At 38.4% G+C, this 20,853-nt stretch overlaps 1 protein-coding gene across 2 annotated transcripts in view; it reads right to left on the bottom strand.

The window, feature by feature from the left end:
• The window catches only part of SPIRE1 (spire type actin nucleation factor 1), a 204,719-nt gene that overhangs the window by 63,141 nt on the left and 120,725 nt on the right, over window positions 1-20,853 (bottom strand). For both annotated transcript variants that reach the window (XM_035013854.1, XM_035013855.1), the window contains exons 5-6: window positions 16,183-16,260; window positions 4,774-4,938 (exon numbers count right to left, since the gene is read on the bottom strand). In XM_035013854.1, coding sequence (XP_034869745.1) covers window positions 4,774-4,938; window positions 16,183-16,260 — 243 coding nt within the window. The remainder of the gene's footprint in view (window positions 1-4,773; window positions 4,939-16,182; window positions 16,261-20,853) is intronic.

Below are 20,853 nucleotides of genomic sequence, written 5' to 3'. Positions count from 1 at the left end.
AAGCACACTGTTAAGAGAGTGAAAAGACAACCTACAGAATGGGAGAAAATATTTGCAAATCATTCATCTGTCAAGAGTCTAATACCCATATTATATAAAGAATTTTTATAACTCAACCATACAAACACCACAACTAAAAAATAGGCACAGGATCTGAACTGACTTTTCTCCAAAGACATACAAATAGCTCATAAGCACATGAAAACACATATAACATCATTAGTCATTATGGAAATGCAAATCAAAACCACAATGAGATTTTACCTCATACTTACTATGGTAGGTATAATTAAAAACTAAAATGGACAGTAAAAAGTGTTGGCAAGAATATGGAGAAACTGAAACTCTCATACACTGCTGGTGGGAACATAAAATGGTGCAAGTGGTGTGCAAAGCAGTTTGGTGATTTCACAGTAAGTTAAACACAGAATTATTATATGATCCAGCCATTCCACTCTTAGGTATATACCCAAAAGAATCGAAAACAAGTTTTCAAACAAAAACTTGTACATGATTGTTCATAGCAGCACTATTCACAATAGTGAAAAGATGGAAAGAAACCAAATATCCATCATGTGATGAATGGATAATAAAACATGGTATATGCATATTAACAGAATGTTATTCCACCATAAGAAAGAATAAAGTACTCCTACATGCTACAATATGGATGAACCTAGGAAACATTATGCTAAATGAAAGAAGCCAGACACAAAACATTACATATTGTATGATTCCATTTATATAAAATATCCAGAATAGGTAGATCCACTGAGACAGAAAGTAGAAAAGTAGTTGCCAGGGGCTCAGGGGAGGGAAGATTAGGAGTGATTGTTTCATGGCTACAGGGTTTCCTTTGGGGGTGATGAAATTATTTTGGAACTAGACAGAGGTGGAGGTTGCACAACACTGTGGATATACTAAATGCCACTGAACTGTATAGACACTTTAAAATAGGTAATTTAATGTGAATTTTACCTTAAAATGAATGAATGGGAGAAAGAAAAACCAGACTCTTTAAAAACCTTTCATTTACTACAGAAGAATAATTATTTATGCTTGTAAATACCTTCCAACTTGGATGCACAGTTCTTTGTCATTATGTCTATGTATAATCACATACCATTATTTCCCAAATACATGATCTTAATTAAGTCTCACCCAATATTATATGTTTTACAACATATTACAACCCAGCTGAGACCTGTTAGATCAGCATCTACAAGAGAAATCCATCTCATGTAATTAATTTTTTAAAAGATTTTATTTATATATTAGAGAGAGAGAGAGAGAACAAGTGGGGGGAAGGGCAGAGGGAGAGGGAGAAGCCAACTCCTGGTTGAGCAGGGAGCCCAAGGTGGGGCTTGATCCCAGGACCCTGGGATCATGACCTGAGCTGAAGGCAGATGCCCAATGGACTGAGCCACCCAGGTGCTCCTATCCCATGTAATTCTTAGTATCAGACAAATTTAACTACTACTTAGCATAATTATTTTTTCTGATGAAAAATAAAATGATTTAGCTCTATTGTGGGTGACAGGTAAAAGACTTTAGTTAGAAGTGTTAATAATTTATTAAGCAGAAGCAACATTTACTTATTTTAATCAATAATACGAATTTCTGAATAATTCCTTTAGAATAAGGAGGAAAATCATCTGTGATTACTGTTAAGTGTTCCCACTCAGGATAAAGTTCAGATAAGTAGGCATTTTTTAAAAGACAGCATTGCCAAGTATTGGCAACAGAAATTATCTTGCATTGTTGGTAAAAGTGTAAATTGATACAGTCCTTCTGGAGAAAAGTTTGGCAACATGTATTAAAATTTAAAATGTACATAATCCTTGATCTATCCATCTCACCAACAGAAATTCAAACCAAGGAGATAATTAGATGAGGTGTTGGTTTGAGGATATTCATCATACTAATTAAAAAAATGAAAACTGGAAACAATCTAAATGTCTATTAACAGAGTCTTGGGTAAATAATTAACAGTGCACTAGGAAATACTGTGAAGACATTTAAAAAAGAAACCATCTACATTCATTCTTCATAGGAATTATAGAGTGCAAAGGGCTCCCATTATGGAGAACCTGTTTTTTTCTTGTGTCAAATCCCATTATTCCTCGGACTTTGAACATTGTTTTTTGGCATATAGACTCTTAGACTTAGCTTAGCACACCGTTGTTAATTCTTGCCTAATTACCAGTGTCTCCCACCATACTGTGAATTTCCTGAGAATAAGGACTGTATTATGTCCTTTTCCAGAGTCTAGAATAGTGCCTGGCACACAAGAAGTGCTCAATAAATATTTGTTAAATTAGGGGCGCCTGGGTGGCTCAGTTGGTTAAGCATCTGCCTTCGGCTCAGGTCCTGATCTCAGCGTCCCAGGATGGAGCCCCGCATCAGGCTCCCTGCTCAGTAGGGAGTCAGCTTCTCCTTCTCCCTCTGCTCCTTCCCCCTTCTTGTGTGCGCGCTCTCTCTCTGACAAAATCTTTAAAAAAATTTGTTAAATAAAATTAAGAAATACAAAAAAAAAAATGGTATATGTTTTTTTTTTTTAAAGATTTTATTTATTTGAGACAGAGAGAATGAGAGAGAGAGAGAGCACATGAGAGGGGGGAGGGTCAGAGGGAGAAGCAGGCACCCTGCCAAGCAGGGAGCCCGATGCGGGACTCGATCCAGGGACTCCAGGATCATGACCTGAGCCGAAGGCAGTCGCTTAACCAACTGAGCCACCCAGGCGCCCTGGTATATGTTTTTAAATGCTTAAATGCACTTGTAATCAAAGAAATATAGATTTTAAAAACGAAAGAGAATTTTCTCCCAGTCAAATTTGTCAATCCCAAAAGACACCCACTTTGGTCAAGGATAGGAAGAAATGGAAAAAACTATTATGTTGTAAATAGTAATCATCACAATATAACTAAAGGGCAATTTGGCCACATGTGTGTAGCACACAGCACAGATTCTGAGGTCAGACAGAATGAAAATGAACTAGTTCAGACTTGGGAAGTTATGCAGCACCTCTAAACTTCAGTTTCCTCATTTGTAAAGGAGATCAGATTTACTAAGAAGTAAATCAACATGATACTTAGAGCTACAATATTGCAGCTTATTAAAATTAACAAAGAGCTATTTCAATCTATTTATTTTTTTAAGTTTATTTATTTAAGTAATCTCTATACCCAATTGGGGCTCAAACCCCTGACCCCAAGATCAAGAGTCATATGCTCTTCAGACTGAGCCAACCAGGCGCCCTACTTAAATCTACTTTAAAACTAAGCCATGTGTTTCATAAGAATCTTCCATATAAAATAACTAATTAAATTTTCTTAAAAAATGTGGATATAATTCATTAATTCATCCCACAACTATTTGTTGGGCACAGTATTCAGCAACTGGCTGTGTGTCAGGTACATGGGCTAGTCACAGGGGATATAACAGTGAAAGAACTAAGTCCCTATAATGGTAAGATAGAGAGCGAATCTGAAAATACATGGCAATGTGAACTACTGAAACACGTGGGGAGAGAAGAGGAGAAGGCTCTATGAAGCGACACTTGAGCAGAGACCTGACAAGTGATAAAGCAAGTTATGTAGATGTGTGGGAAAAGAGAGTTCCAGGAAAAGGGAGAGCGAAGGCTCAGTTGCAGGAGCATGTGACAGCAACAGACACCAGCATGGCTAAGGAGGGGAAATAACCAGGAAGGGTTGTAGGAGGTGAATTCTCAAAGGTAACCTGTATTAGACTCTGTGGGGCTTTGCAGGCCAAGGTAGGGATGTGGAATTTGTTCCAAGTGTGATGGAGAACAGTGGAAGATTCTGAGCAGGGCAATGACATCATCACATTTTTACCTTAAGAGATTTACTCTGGCTATTTTGGGGGAAAATTGACTAAAAGGGGCAAGAGTGAAAGCAGGAAGGTCACTTAGAGGCCACTGTAATAGTGTGAGCGAGAGATGGTGGCTTGGAATGCAGAGCATCTGAAGTGGTGGCGGTGAGAAGTAGTCACATTCAGGATGTATTTCAGACATAGTGCTGTTAGGATTCCACTTCTAAGAACCTAACTCAAAGATTTCACTGTTGATATTCAAGAAGATTTAAATGAAAGGATACACAAAATAGGCTGCTTACAACTTGATACAAGTTGATGGTTTAATAAACTCTGGTATAGCCACAAAGCGATAAAAGAGGTAGTCATTTAGAAATGATGATTTTGAACACATAATGACACGGAAAAATGTTCATATACTATGTTAAGTGAAAATAACTGGTTACAAAACAAAGTGTTCAATATTAATCCATTTTGTCCAAATAAAATGTATAGAAAAAAGATTGGGGGTGCCTCGGTAGCTCAGTTGGTTAAGCATCCAACTCTTGATTTTTGCTCAGATCACGATTATAGGGTCATGACACTGAGCCCGTGTCAGGCTCTGTGCTTAGCGGGGGGTCTGCTTGAGAGTCTCTCTCCCTCTGCCCCTCCCCCTGCCCGCCTGCTCTCTCTTTCCCTAAAATAAATAAATAAATCTTAAAAAAAGACTGAAAGTTATACACCAGCATGTTAACAAAATATCTCTCTGGGTTGTGAAATTACCCATTTGTCACTTTGCTTCTTTGAGCTTACTGTATTTTTCAAATTTTCTGTAATGACAGTGTATTACTTCTACAGGAAGAAATGATTTTGAAAATGTAATACTGAGAAGCACATTTTCAACAAATAAGATTACTGAAGAATAACCACTTCAATCTGTTTATAGTTTTCTTTGTTACTTACCATTACTTTTCGCAAAGTGTATCTTTTGGATCGAATATCATCCATTAGCATCTCATAAGGCGTGAGCTGATATTCAATGGGCAAAGGGTTGTACTGCCGCTCTTGGACCTTCTTAAGTTTTACTCCATTCCGCAAATCCCTCATCACCTGAACCCAGAATCGAGCCTAAAAGAACCAAGGGTGGAGAGATGTCCATGAATAAATTTACTAGTTTCCTCTAAATAGCTACAGTCACAGAGAAAAAATGAAGAGCTTGGTTTGCAAAAACACTGAGTAAACCAAACAAAACCACTTTTTAAAATTAGGTTTAAGGATATTAAAATGTGGATAGAAAGCCAGTCAAGAATCATAAGCTCTAAGTGCTGAGTCACCTGAGCGTAAACCTTAACTCACCCACTGTGGAAGGCTGCATTAATGGGCTCAGTCCTGTTACGTGATTTTGCTCACTAAAGAGGAATGTATGTCCCACACCTTAATACTGGATTTGGCTATGTGATTTGCTTGGCCACTGAAACAGTAGTTGAAATGATGTGACCAAAGGCTGCAAAAGCAAACGCACAATGGGCTTGTCTCTGGTGCTTCTATTATTGCCATGAGAACCTCATGCCTGGACTGGCAGGCTGCCCAGGAGAAGGATGAGACATACATAGAGTGGAGCTACCACAACTGATCTGTACACTCATAAGCTAAATAAATGTACTGCTTTATGCGACTATGATTCTGTAGTGGTTGGTTATTCAGCATTACTGTGACCACAGCTAATTGATATAACCACCTATTAGCTACCTGACATGAAGCAATTGCTTGACCTTTCTGAACCCTGGACTCCTCATCAATAAAAGAAAATGGTACTTCATAACTTGCTGAGATGGCCAGAACTGGTATACAGTGTCCTATACATGGAAAATGCTCAAAAGTGATCATTTTTATGTTATCACGATCTTTGCACAAATTACTTAATATCCATTTTCTTAACAAATAATGGTGAGTTGCCTTGTTGGCCCTTCAAGAAAATGAGATATATATGAAGTTCTTATAATAATATAAGACACATCAAATATTTATATTATTATTATTACTATTATTATACATTAATCCTTTTATTTTTCTGCCTAAAAGCTAAGGTGTAGTCTCTACTTCTGTGAAAAGTAAATCATTATGATATTTAACTGAAACACTGTAGTTTGTTGAATTAATAACGGCTCAAATAGCTACTTAAATATATTTATTAAAAACCAAGTGATAAGGGTGTCTGGATAGTTCAGTCAGAAGAGCATGGGACTCTTGATTTCAGGGTTGTGAGTTTAAGCCCCATGTTGGGTGTAGAGATTACTTAAATAAAAAAAACTTAAAAAAAAAGTGATGTATTTCCTAAGAATTATCTACATAAGATAACTCTGGATTAAATTTCTCAAAAACGTCTTCAAAAACAATTTATAATTTTAAAAACATGTATGCCATTTCTTGAATAAGAAAGGATTTGACACACTTACTACTATGGTATATCCATTAGAATACCTTCTAAAATATTCCTATTTTAAACAGATTCTTAGATTCTGCCATTAAAATTACTCTAATACAATATTCCCAAAATATTTAGATTTTTCTTTTGAGAATGCTCTTGTCCCAAATTCTCTTATACTCATTCCTTTAAGATCCAGTTCAAATATCATCGCATCTTTTATTTTTTTAAATTTTTTTATTGTTATGTTAATCACCACACGTTACATTAGTTTTAGATGTAGTGTTCCATGATTTATTGTGCATAACACCCAGTGCTCCATGCAGAATGTGCCCTCTAATACCCATCACCAGGCTAACCCATCCTCCCACCCCCCTCCCCTCTAGAACCCTCAGTTTGTTTTTCAGAGTCCACCGTCTCTCATGGTCCCTCTCCCCCTCCGATTTCCCCCCCTTCATTCTTCCCCTCCTGCTATCTTCTTTTTTTTTTCTTAACATATATTGCATTATTTGTTTCAGAGGTACAGATCTGAAATTCAACAGTCTTGCACAATTCACAGCGCTTACCAGAGCACATACTCTCCCCAGTGTCTATCACCCAGGAACCCCATCCCTCCCACCCCACCCCCCACTCCAGCAAACCTCAGTTTGTTTCCTGCAATTAAGAATTCCTCATATCAGTGAGGTCATATGATACATGTCTTTCTTTGATTGACTTATTTCACTCAACATAATACCCTCCAGTTCCATCCACGTCGTTGCAAATGGCAAGATCTCATTCCTTTTGATGGCTGCATAATATTCCATTGTATATATATACACCACTTCTTCTTTATCCATTCATCTGTCATTGGACATCTTGGCTCTTTCCACAGTTTGGCTATTGTGGACATTGCTGCTATAAACATTGGGGTGCACGTACCCCTTTAGATCCCTACATTTGTATCTTTGGGGTGAATACCCAGTAGTGCAATTGCTGGATCGTATGGTAGCTCTATTTTCAACTTTTTGAGGAACCTCCATACTGTTTTCCAGAGTGGCTGCACCAGCTTGCATTCCCACCAACAGTGTAGGAGGGTTCCCCTTTCTCCGCATCCCCGCCAACATCTGTCGTTTCCTGACTTGTTAATTTCAGCCATTCTGACTGGTGTGAGGTGGTATCTCACTGAGGTTTTGATTTGGATTTCCATGATGCCGAGCGATGTTGAGCACTTTCTCATGTGTCTGTTGGCCATTTGGATGTCTTCTTTGGAAAAATGTCTGTTCATGTCTTCTGTCCATTTCTTGATTGGATTCTTTGTTCTTTGGGTGTTGAGTTTGATAAGTTCTTTATAGATTTTGCATACTAGCCCTTTATCTGATATGTCATTTGCAAATACCTTCTCCCATTCTGTCGGTTGTCTTTTGGTTTTGTTGACTGTTTCTTTTGCTGTGCAGAAGTTTTTTATCTTGATGAAGTCCCAATAGTTCATTTTTGCCCTTGCTTCCCTTGCCTTTGGCCATGTGTCTAGGAAGAAGTTGCTGCAGCTGAGGTCAAAGAGGTTGCTGCCTGTGTTCTCCTTTAGGATTTTGATGGACTCCTGTCTCACATTGAGGTCTTTCAACCATTTTGAGTCTATTTTTGTGTGTGGTGTAAGGAAATGGTCCAGTTTCATTCTTCTGCATGTGGCTGTCCAATTTTCCCAACACCATTTGTTGAAGAGACTGGCTTTTTTCCATTGGACATTCTTTCCTGCTTTGTCGATGATTAGTTGACCATAGAGTTGAGGGTCCATTTCTGGGCTCTCTGTTCTGTTCCATTGATCTATGTGTCTGTTTTTGTGCCAGTACCATACTGTCTTGATGATGACAGCTTGGAATAGAGCTTGACGTCTGGAATTGTGATGCCACCAGCTTTGTTTTTTTTTTCTTCAAAATTCCTCTGGCTATTCGGGGTCTTTTCTGGTTCCATACAAATTTTAGGATTATTTGCTCCATTTCTTTAAAAAAGGTGGATGGTATTTTGATGGGGATTGCATTGAATGTGTAGATTGCTCTAGGTAGCATTGACATCTTCACAATATTTGTTCTTCCAATCTATGAGCATGGAACGTTTTTCCATTTCTTTGTGTCTTCCTCAATTTCTTTCATGAGTATTTTATAGTTTTCTGAGTACAGATCCTTTACCTCTTTGGTTAGATGTAGTCCTAGGTATCTTATGGTTTTGGGTGCAATTGTAAATGGGATCGACTCCTTAATTTCTCTTTCTTCTGTCTTGTTGTTGGTGTATAGGAATGCCACTGATTTCTGTGCATTGATTTTATATCCTGCCACTTTACTGAATTCCTGTATGAGTTCTAGCGGTTTGGGGATGGAGTCTTTTGGGTTTTCCACATAAAGTATCATATCATCTGCAAAGAGTGAGAGTTTGACTTCTTCTTTGCTGATTCGGATGCCTTTTATTTCTTTTTGTTGTCTGATTGATGTGGCTAGGACTTCTAATACTATGTTGAATAGCAGTGGTGATAGTGGACATCCCTGCTGTGTTCCTGACCTTAGGGGGAAAGCTCTCAGTTCTTCCCCATTGAGGATGATATTCACTGTGTGTTTTTCATAGATGGCTTTTATGATATTGAGGTATGTACCCTCTATCCCTATACTCTGAAGAGTTTTGATCAAGAAAGGATGCTGTACTTTGTCAAATGCTTTTTCTGCATCTATTGAGAGGATCATATGATTCTTGTTCTTTCTTTTATTAATGTATTGTATCACACTGATTGATTTGCGGATGTTGAACCAACCTTGCAGCCCAGGGATAAATCCCACTTGGTCGTGGTAAATAATCCTTTTAATGTACTGTTGGATCCTATTGGCTAGTATTTCGGTGAGAATTCTTGCAGGCAGGTTCATCAAGGATATTGGTCTGTAATTCTCCTTTTTGATGGGGTCTTTGTCTGGTTTGGGGATCAAGGTAATGGTGGCCTCATAAAACGAGTTTGGAGGTTTTCCTTCCATTTCTATTTTTTGGAACAGTTTCAGAAGAATAGGTATTAATTCTTCTTTAAATGTTTGGTAGAATTCCCCTGGGAAGCCATCTGGCCCTGGGCTTTTGTTTCATGGGAGATTTTTGATGACTGCTTCAATTTCCTTAGTGGTTATAGGTCTGTTCAGGTTTTCCATTTCTTCCTGGTTCAGTTTTGGTAGTTGATCCATCTCTAGGAATGCATCCATTTCTTCCAGATTATCTAATTTGCTGGCATAGAGTTGCTCATAATATGTTCTTATAACTGTTTGTATTTCTTTGGTGTTGGTTGTGATCTCTCCTCTTTCATTCATGATTTTGTTGATTTGGGTCCTTTCTCTTTTCTTTTTGATAAGTCTGGCCAGGGGTTTATCAATCTTGTTAATTCTTTCAAAGAACCAGCTCCTAGTTTCGTTGATCTGTTCTACTGTTCTTTTGGTTTCTATTTCATTGATTTCTGCTCTGATCTTTATGATTTCTCTTCTCCTGCTGGGTTTAGGCTTTATTTGCTGTTCTTTCTCCAGCTCCTTTAGGTGGAGGGTTAGGTTGTGTACTTGAGACCTTTCTTGTTTCTTGAGAAAGGCTTGTATTGCTATATACTTTCCTCTTAGGACTGCCTTTGCTGCATCCCAAAGATTTTGAATAGTTGTGTTTTCATTTTCATTGGTTTCCATGAATTTTTTAAATTCTTCTTTAATTTCCTGGTTGACCCATTCATTCTTTAGTAGGATGCTCTTCAGCCTCCATGTATTTGAGTTCTTTCTGACTTTCCTCTTGTGATTGAGTTCTAGTTTCAAAGCACTGTGGTCTGAAAATAGGCAGGGAATGATCCCAATCTTTTGGTACTGATTGAGACCTGATTTGTGGCCTAGGATGTGAACTACTCTGGAGAATGTTCCATGGGCACTAGAGAAGAATGTGAATTCTGTTGCTTTGGGATGGAAGGTTCTGAATATATCTGTGAAGTCCATCTGGTCCTGTGTGTCATTTAAAGTCTTTATTTCCTTGTTGATCTTTTGCTTAGATGATCTGTCCATTTCAGTGAGGGTGGTGTTAAAGTCCCCCACTATTATTGTATTGTTGTCGATGTGTTTCTTTGCTTTTGTTATTAATTGCCTTATATAATTGGCTGCTCCCATGTTAGGGGCATAGATATTTACAATTGTTAGATCTTCTTGTTGGATAGATCCTTAAGTAGTGTATAGTGTCCTTCCTCATCTCTTATTACGGTCTTTGCTTTAAAATCTAATTTGTCTGATATAAGGATTGCCACCCCAGCTTCTTTTGGTGTCCATTAGCATGGTAAATGGTTTTCCACCCCCTCACTTTCAATCTGGGGGTGTCTTTGGGTCTAAAATGAGTCTCTTGCAGACAGCATATCGATGGGTCTTGTTTTTTAATCCAATCTGATAGCCTGTGTCTTTTGATTGGGGCATTTAGCCCGTTTACATTCAGGGTAACTATTGAAAGATATGAATTTAGTGCCATTGTATTGCCTGTAGGTGACTGTTACTGTATATTGTCTGTGTTCCTTTCTGGTCTGTTGCTTTTAGGCTCTCTCTTTCCTTAGAGGACCCCTTTCAATATTTCTTGTAGGGCTGGTTTTGTGTTTGCAAATTCCTTGTTTTTGTTAGTCCTGGAAGCTTTTTATCTCTCCTTCTATTTTCAGTGACAGCCTAGCTGGATATAGTATTCTTGGCTGCATATTTTTCTCATTTAGTGCTCTGAATATATCCTGCCAGTCCTTTCTGGCCTGCCAGGTCTCTGTGGATATGTCTGTTGCCAATCTAATGTTTCTACCATTGTAGGTTACATATCTGTTCTCCCGAGCTGCTCTCAGGATTTTCTCTTTGTGTCTGAGACTCGTAAGTTTTACTATTAGATGTTGGGGTGTTGACCTATTTTTATTGATTTTGAGAGGGCTTCTCTGTGCCTCCTGGATTTTGATGCCTGTTTCCTTCCCCAAATTAGGGAAGTTCTCTGCTATAATTTGCTCCAATATTACCTTCTGCCCCTCTCTCTCTTTCTTCTTCTTCTGGGATCCCAATTATTCTAATGTTGTTTCGTCTTATGGTATCGCTTATATCTCGAATTCTGCTGTGAATCAGTAGTTGTTTATCTTTTTCTCAGCTTCTTTATTTTCCATCATTTGGTCTTCTATCTCACTGGTTCTCTCTTCTGCCTCATTTATCCTAGCAGTTAGCGCCCCCATTTTTGATTGCACCTCATTAATAGCCTTTTTGATTTCGACTTGGTTAGATTTTAGTTCTTTTATTTCTCCAGAAAGGGTTTCTCTAATAACTTCCATGCTTTTTTCAAGCCCAGCTAGTATCTTTTTTTTTTTTTAAAGATTTTATTTATTTATTTGAGAGAGAGAATGAGATAGAGAGAGCATGAGAGGGGGGAGGGTCAGAGGGAGAAGCAGGCTCCTCGCCAAGCAGGGAGCCCGATGCAGGACTCGATTGGGACTCCAGGATCATGACCTGAGCCGAAGGCAGTTGCTCAACCAACTGAGCCACCCAGGTGCCCCGCCCAGCTAGTATCTTTAAAGTGATAATTCTGAACTCTAGATCCGACATCGTACTAATGTCTGTATTGAGTAGGTCCCTGGCAGTCGGTACTACCTCTTGTTCTTTTTGTTGAGGTGATTTTTTCCGCCTTGTCGTTTTGTCCAGAGGAGAACAGAGTAATGAGAGAACAAATGCTAACAGGGTAACAATGTCCCCAGAAAATATACTCTAAACAAATCAGAAAAGACCTGACACCAGGGGAAAAGAAAGGGAAAGAGAAAAAGGAAAAAGGTAAAGATAGAAACCAACAAAAACAGAACAAAACAAAAAAAACCAGAATATGATCAAATATGATCAGGCTGGTACACAGATCAGTGCCACACACTAGATTTTAGGTGTATTTTGGTCTGTTAGAAGAAAGTGCCTCCCAAAATTTTAAAGAAAGGAAAAACTTATATATGTACAAAAATAAGGGTTTATATGATGAAGGGATGGAATATGACTGTAAAGATGAAAATTATAAAAAATTTTATAAAAGGAATTGATAAGACATTGTTTGAAAAAAGAAGAGGATTTAAAAAAAAAAGAAAAGAAAAGAAAAAGAAAAAGGGAGAGAATGTGATCAGGCAGGAGAGTAGAAAAAAACCATACACTAGAGATTTAGGGTATATTTTGATAACTATCTCAAAATTTTAAAGAGAGAACAACTTATATATATATATATGCCAAAAATATGGGTAACTACTATGAAGGGATAGAATATGACTCTAAAAATGAAAAATAAAAATGTTTTTTAAAAAAGGGATTGATAAGATGTTGGTTGAAAAAGGGAAAAAGAAAAATTCAAAAAAAAAGTTAAAAAAAATTAACTTTGAAAGACTAAAGAATCATGGTAAAAAAGCCATGGATTCTATGTGCGTTGTTCCCCTAGCGCTGGAGTTCTGCCGTTCTCATTGATGGGTAAACTTGGTCTTGGCTGGCTGTTCTCGCTGATCTTCTGGGGGAGGGGCCCGTTGCCGTGGTTCCCAAATGTCTTTGCCGGAGGTGGAATTGCCCCACCCTTGCCGGTCCGGGCTAAGTAATCTGCTCGGGATTGCTCTCGGGAGCTTTTGTTCCCTGCAAGCTTTCCCTACGGCTTTGGAGGCCGAGAGTGAAAATGGTGGCTTCCCAATCTCCGCCCCAGGAGGAGCCGAGAACTCGGGGCCCCGCTCCTCAGTGCGCCCCCAGAGAAAAGCAGTCAATCGCTCCCATCTCCCCGGTCTCCGGCCGCACTCCGTGCTCACCCGGCCTGTGACTGAGTGTTTCTATCTCTGGCACCGGACCCCGGGTGGAGTCTCCAAACCCAGCAGATCCCTGCGGTGCACTCCTGCACCTCTTCTCCCGGGGAGAAGAAGGGGAGTCTCCCCGGATCTGCCGCTTGTTGGGTCCCTGCTGGAGGAGCAGGGGCCCGACTGTGCCGCGGATCACGGTTTATGGGAACCCCGAGCTGAGAGCCCGCGCCTGGGCTCCGCCTCTGCAGCCGGCTTCCCTGCTCCGATACCTGGGAGCTCTGCCGCACTCAGGCACCCCCGGTCTTCCTGTGACCCCGAGGGTCCTAAGACCACACTGTTCCACGAGGGTTCCACCCCCCGCTTAGCCACCGGAGTGACGTCCCTCAGCAGAGCCGACTTCTAAAAGTTCCGATTTTATGCTCTGCGGCTCTATTACTTGCCAGAAGCAGCCGATGGAAGCCCCTCCCCTGCCGTCTAGCCTCCCGAATTTCGAATATCGCCTCAGATTCACTTCTCCGCACGTCCTACCTTCCAGAAAGTGGTTGCTTTTCTGTTCAGAGAGTTGTGGCTATTCTTCTCTTTGATCTCCTGTTGAGTTTGTAGGTGTTCAGAATGGTTTGATCCCTATCCAGCTGAATTCCTGAGACCAGACGAAATCCAGGTCTCCTACTCCTCCGCCATCTTGCTCCGCCCCCTCATCTCATCTTTTAAAATTCTTTCTCTTTTCTTGACCTCCCCAGGCTTTAAGAAAAAACTGACATATGTGAAAGTTTGAATTCTCAAAACAGATAAATTAGAGGATAATTACTCACATTTGAAGATTTTGCTATAATTATGAAAGGATTCAAACAGACCTTTTATATAGCCAGTTCTTTATATATTATCATTTGGCAAAAATTTTCAGAAATTTAATTCAGAAATTAAAGTCATAGTTAGCATATAAAATAATATACAACTGTCATTGTATGTATTCCCAGAGATTTTATTTACCTCATATTCCACCAGGGAGATCTTGAGATGTTTAGATCCTGCCATTAAAAATATCCTAACTCTCCCTCATTCTATTCCTCATTCTTTACTCATTTCTTTCTAATATTTCTAAATAACTCATTTTAATGGTCTTATAAGAAACAGACTGGTGATCTAGGCAAATGGAACTCTCTATGCAGTTAGTGCATCTCTTGTCAGTGATTCTACTAGTTTTTAAAAGAGCTTGCCTTAAGGCAATAAATTAAATTTTTAGTTCAAGTTTATATTAACTGTTTGCTAAATTCTGACCACTTGGAGTTATTTATCTGGTTTCCATGTCTAAGAAAAAAATTTAAAATTTTTTAGCCAAGATGAAATACATTTGGAAAAAGACTACCAGAGTATTCTATACAAAGGAAACTTGATAATCAATATTATTCTAAAAGGACAATACCCACTTATAAGATATTACAGCCTACTTGTTTTTTAACCTTACTCTTAAATGTTCCAGATTAATTTCATTCCAGATATCTCAGTAAAGATATCATCAATAAATTAAGAATATTTACATTCATACATCAACACATGTAGATCCATACAATGGAATGGACTACTACTACTAATAAAAACATTAAACTATTGATACAGGCAACAACATGGATGAAATCTCAAAAGAATTATGCTGAATGGAAGAAACCAAGCAAAAAACAGTATATACTATATGATTACATTCATATAAAATTTTAGAAAATGCAAACTAATCTATAGTGAGAGAAAGCAGATCACTGATTGCCTAGAAACTGGGGAGAAAGGAGGCAGGAAGCAGGCTTACAAAGGAGTATGAGGAAACTTGGGGAGTGATGGATGGGCTCAGTATTTTGATTATGGTGATGGTTTCATGGGTATGTATGTGTGTGTGTACATGTCAAAACTTATCAAATTGTGCCTTTTAAATATGTGCAACTTACTGCATGCTGATTATACTTTAATAAAGCTGTTAGAAAAGAATTAAACAATTAAACAATTAAAATCTAATATGGTCAAAAGCAACTTGTTCATATCCCCCAAATCTGCTTCTATTCCTAGTCTCTCATTTAATGATGTCATTATTTAACCATTATTTATCCTTAACCTGAAAAGTCAGAATCCTGAAATGTGCCTTCCCACTGACACCTGAACATACCTCAGTCTAATTTCATGACACTGACTCCTCAACACTGTCATGCCCACCCAACTCTAAGTCATATATGAGGGCAGGGACTCTTGGTTTCACTAGGATCTAGAATCATGCCAGAAAAACTGACTACTCAAAGTGTGTCACATAAATATACTGCAATCATCTGTGCTAAAAGTCTGTCTTCTGTTTTATGAGGGCAGAGATCCTGTATTATTCATTTTGCATCCTCAGAACACTAATCCAGTAACTATTCATCGGACTACATTATAGTTTCACACCCTATCCCGAAACAGAGCTTATGTTTTGACTTACGAGTATGCTAAAGTAGTAATATAATTAGAAAGGTCAACATTTTAAAACACCTAAATTCTCAGAAGACATTGGGGGTGGCTTTAATAAAACCAGTTAATTTTGTAAAATGGGGAGTAGATATTTCCTCAAATATAAGACTATATAACTCAAATTCATACAATATCAATTCGTATTACAGCCCTTAGTAACAAGCATTTTATTTTATTTTAAAAGATTTTATTTATTTATTTGAGAGCAAGAGAGTGAGCGATAGAGGGAACATGAGCAGGGGGAGGGGCAGAGGGAGAAGCAGGCTCCCCAATGAGCAGGGAGCCCGATGAGGGGCTCAATCCCAGGACCCTGGGATCATGACCCAAGCTGAAGGCAGACACTCAACCAACTGAGCCACCCAGGTGCCCCAATAACAGGGATTTTAAAAAACATTACACTATGGGGCGCCTGGGTAGCTCAGTTGGTTAAGTGTCTGACTCTTGGTTTCGGCTCAAGTCATGATCTCAGGGTCCTGAGATCAAGCTCTGCGTTGGGTTTCCTGTTGAGTGGGGAGTCTGCTTCCCCTCTCTGTCCCTCTGCCCCTCCCTGCCCACTCATGCACTCTTTCTCTCTCCAAAATAAATAAATAAATCTTTAAAAAACAAAACAATACCCCCCAAAACACATTACACTATGTCTTCAACACTAAGCGGAACAGAGAATGTCCAACTACCTTACCCAGTCAGCGTTTTTCAGCTCTTCCAGGTCTGTGTTAGATTCATCACTTTTTTCCATTTCTTGAATCTTCTTAAGATTCTACCAATTAAAATAAAAAGAAAACATTTAGGTATAAAAATTTCATTAAGCCACCTTCTCAAATTAAAATTTCTAACAGATACCTTCAGACAAAGTATATACAGAAGTGTTATTGAAACAGTACAGAATCTACTTCTCTGTAGATTTCAGTCAATGGTAGGCTAGACTAAATACAATACTACAGAGGGATGAACTGAGATTGCTCATCCTAATTTCCTTCTAGGCCTTGTGGCTAACTTTGTCACCACATTAATTTGTACCCCTAAGCTGTAGTGACACTGCCCTCTCCCTCAACCTCCATATTCAATCCACCATTAAATCTCAAAGATATTACTTCCTCCCTATAACCTAAGCCCTCTTCTTTTTATCTCCCCTGCAGATCTCTTAATTTAAACACTATCTGATTTTTGCCTGATTTCTGATGTGGTCTTGCCCTGGATGCTCTCCTCTCCTCATCCCCAGATCTGGTCTCTTTCATTCCTACTTCTGCTCTTCCTTCAGATAATTGGGCTCAACAGAATCACCAATTCTTCAGGAAAGCCTTTCCTTCCCCCTCTTCCAAAGCCAAATCTTCCTACTATACAATGGCGTATAGCACCATACACCTTCCTCTGTAGCCCTTATTACATTGTAATTTTACATTTGTTTGTGCCTTCCCCCTAGGTTTCATGAAGCAAAAGTCTATTCTCAGGGGCTAATATAAGCACTGGCACTTTTCATGCTCCATATATATTTGTCAAATAATTTCATGAATAAATTTCAATATATAAAATGCTTATTATTTGATACATGTGTATATTGTAAAAACCGTTAGTGCAATAAGGTAAATTACCATCTCCACCACCTCATATAATTACCTTATTGTGTATGTGGTGAGAACCTTTCAGATCTACTTTCAGCAACCTCCCAGCACGTAAGACAATATTGTTAACTACAGTCAACATGCTGTACATTAAGTCTCCAGAACTTATTCATCTTAGCACTGCAAGTTTGGACCCTTTTTTGCTTAATTTTTAATTTTTTAATTTGAGTATAGTTGACACACAATGTTATACCCCATGAAACTACAGTAATCCAACATTTGCAATTTTAAGAAAATCTTGATAAGTAAAACATCTATTCACCTATTAATTACCAGTTTGCATTATACCATTCCTACTCACAATAAATTAACTCTAGTATATTTTACTTCTCGTTGAGCCTATTTTCCTGAATGTATGTGGACTGAGTTTAAATGTACTGTATGAAACCTAGTTTATTTTACATGAAAATAATGAATACTTAATAGAAAACATTTCTAAACCATTTATTTTTGGCTTCTCAACATCTCAGACTAACCTTCCACAAAATGAGAATAACACCACCTGTTTATTTTTGTACTTAATAATGTATAGGAGTATTAATATATGAAGAATAAAATTACTCTGAACATTTGAAGAAAATGGTATAAATAATGCATTATTTCTTCTCTTGCTAAGGAAGAAATTATGGGGGGGGAGTACTTTTACTTGTTTCAGAATGTGTTTCCATAATTACAGGTATCTTCCGATTTCTGAAAGTTCATGTAAGCCACTTCACTTTAACTGAAGACCTACACTAGCACCTACACTGTGTTTTGCTAGCTGAAAGAAATCCAGAGAAATTTTGCTTTTAAGGAAAAAGCCATTACCATCCTAATGTAGGTCTTTCATAATGTAGGTTTTCTGTAAAAGTGAAGCGGCATAATGTGAACTTTTGGAAAGCAGGGGAAACCGTATTTTATTTATTTATTTGTTTATTTATTTATTTTTTAACATTTTGGAAACCGTATTTTAAAACGAAGTCAGGTTTCTTGTTTGAGATTACGTAATAAGACACTTGCTATCCGAGTCATGCTACATTACCATCTTTGGGCCCATGTTTCCCCACCTTTAAGAGGAAGGTATTAGTATCTACCTCACGATGCTGCTGTATTTAAAATATAATCAGTTAAATATAGCAGCACCTTGCATTTACAGCCCCTGGGGAAAGCACCTCCGAAAACATGTACCTCTGAATTCTCTGTACTGCCCCAGCCCCATTCCCGAATCCTCATCCAGAGCCTTGCTCTTTTCCAGTGGTCCTGGCTACTGCTCTTGGCTGCAGCAGGCTGTGGGGAAATAATGAGAGCTAACAAGGGCTAAGCCTTCAAGCAGCCAATATTTGGCCCCAAGCACAACTCTTGTTATGGCTGGACTCACAACTGAGGCTCCCCAAAACTAAATGACATGGCTGCAGTCTCCCCGCAGGTGGGATGGAGCAGAGTGAAGTAGGTAGAAGTGGCATCGAGGTCTCAGACATGAGGTAAGATGTGTGGAAGGGACACCAGATGAATGGTCCTGTTGGGAACCTAAGTGTCCTGTTGCTGACCCCAATGGCTTAGAAAAGTCTTAGAAAACAGCTGGATAAAGTTGTACTTTACTTTTGCTAAAATTAGTATTTATGAATTGATATTACACAAGAAAAAAGAACAGTTTATGAATTGTAACTGGGCTTTGCAGATAATGGGCACTTAATATCTGGTACAACATTATGTCAAAATCTGAGTAATAATCCTTATTACTAAAATCAGGATTCTTTGTTTTTCTGTGTCTAAAGACGTACAGGATGTTCTGGTATAAGCAGTATTTCTGATATTCAAAATACCTAATTTTTTGCTAGGGATTATTAGTTGTCATTTAAAAAATCTCTGATGATTTAAAGCCACAGTTTTCAACCCAAGTCCACAATCTTCATCAGGTATTCATATTTTGAAATCAGAGCTGAGCAGAGAGGAGACCAAAAGGAGAGGCACACACACATTTATTTTGTTCCTATGAAGACTGTAATCTAGGCTGTATCCCAAAAACAATTAATGGCTTAAGGTATATATTATTCTATTGACCAGAAGAGTGTTTGTTCTAGATTTTTGTAATTAAAATAGTGATAGAAAAGAGATTAAGGAGGTGAACTCCCTCTGGGCACCTAGGCACTCTATCAGGCTATGACGTCTCTATCAGCAGCAGGGCTCCTCCCTCCCCAACCCAAAAAACCAAGAGCTGAGAATAAGTACTTCATCTCTATTTCTTCCCACTCCAGCCTTAGGGCATTTGCATTGGCTGTTCCCTCTTGCCAGAATGCTTTACCACACATATCCACATAGCTAATTCCCATACATCATTTTTGCTCAAATGTCACCTTCTCAATGGGACCTACCTTAACTATCCTATACAAGCTCCATGCCCTGCCCCTAGCAATTCCCCTAGTCTATGACTTTTCCCAGAAAGCATCCTGCCTTCTAACAGTGTATATGACTTACTTTTAATATGTTTACTGCCTGCCTCTCGTTGCCAGATTTTAAGCTTCATAAGGAAGTATTTTTGTGTATTTTGTTCAGTGATGGGCTCCTCAAATCTCTAAAAGTATGCCTTGCACTTGGTAGGTACTTGCTAAGTATTTATTGAATAAGTGAATTAAGATCTTTCAGCCAAGAACAGTCCAACTCTTAAATCTCCTCAACAGTTCTTATCAAGTCAACTTTAATAAGAAGCCCAATGAAAGGGAAAATTATTCAGAGGAAAACCTGAATTTTTTTCTCTAAACTCAGAATCCACTGGAGGGCTGGAGAAGAAAACCTCTATTTATGCTTCACAGAAAAATATGCTCTCCAGTTCAGGGAAATAAATATGGAACCCAAGCTCAAATTACATTTAAGTGTCTCATTCAGTCAACAGATGATAAAATAAATAATAAAATAAGTAAATTAAAAAGAAAAAGTAATAAGCCTAATACCACACAGAAGAAATGAAGTAATACTACTACTAAACAGGTCAGTAAGATTCAGTCAGCATCAAAATGAATTGGCTTGAAACCTTAATGCCTGAGAGGAGCAGGTGGGTACACACGTGCCAACACCCTAACCACACACCTTCCCCACCTGTAACCAAGAGCACAACGAGCCCCAAACCGCACTAAATTTTTTCTGTCGTATTCCCCCCGTCAGCTTAAGGCTGATTCCACGACAAGCACTATATTGTTTACCAAGGATCTATAAACCAAAAGATAATGGAAAAAGCTGAAAACATGTAGGAAAAGCTCATTTTTACAAGCCTATATATATAGAGACCATTGGAAATTAAAAAATATATATATATATATTTTATATATATATATATATATATATATATATATATATATATATATATATTTTTTTTTTTTTTTTTTTTTAATTTCCAATGGTCTCTAGCCCTTCTAGGATCCAAACAACAGAAAGCAAAACAAACAGTATGGACACAGTAGAAGATGGGCGGTCTTTGGCAAGATGAAAATATTTATCTTTTTTTGATTCCTACTGCTACTACCAAAGCTGATTACAGCAAGTCTCTCAACTGTTCTTTCTGCTCCAGTTTCTTCCTCATTTGGTTTATCTCTTCACCTCCCTACGATGGGTTCCCACTGTCTCTGCTGGGGCCTTCAAACTGGGGTACCTGTACTTCTGGGAACCTCTAGTCAAACGGTACTGCGATATGCCAGGGAGCATTTATAATGACATATGTTACTCACAGATAATGTGATGAAGGTTGTGGTCAGCTGCCC

The sequence above is a fragment of the Mirounga leonina genome, unplaced genomic scaffold (assembly GCF_011800145.1).
Source record: "Mirounga leonina isolate KUSES-001 unplaced genomic scaffold, KU_Mleo_1.0 Mir_167, whole genome shotgun sequence".
In the NCBI taxonomy this organism is placed as follows: Eukaryota; Metazoa; Chordata; class Mammalia; order Carnivora; family Phocidae; genus Mirounga; species Mirounga leonina.
Note: the sequence above shows the minus strand (reverse complement) of the source record. Positions and strands in the feature narration are given on the sequence as shown.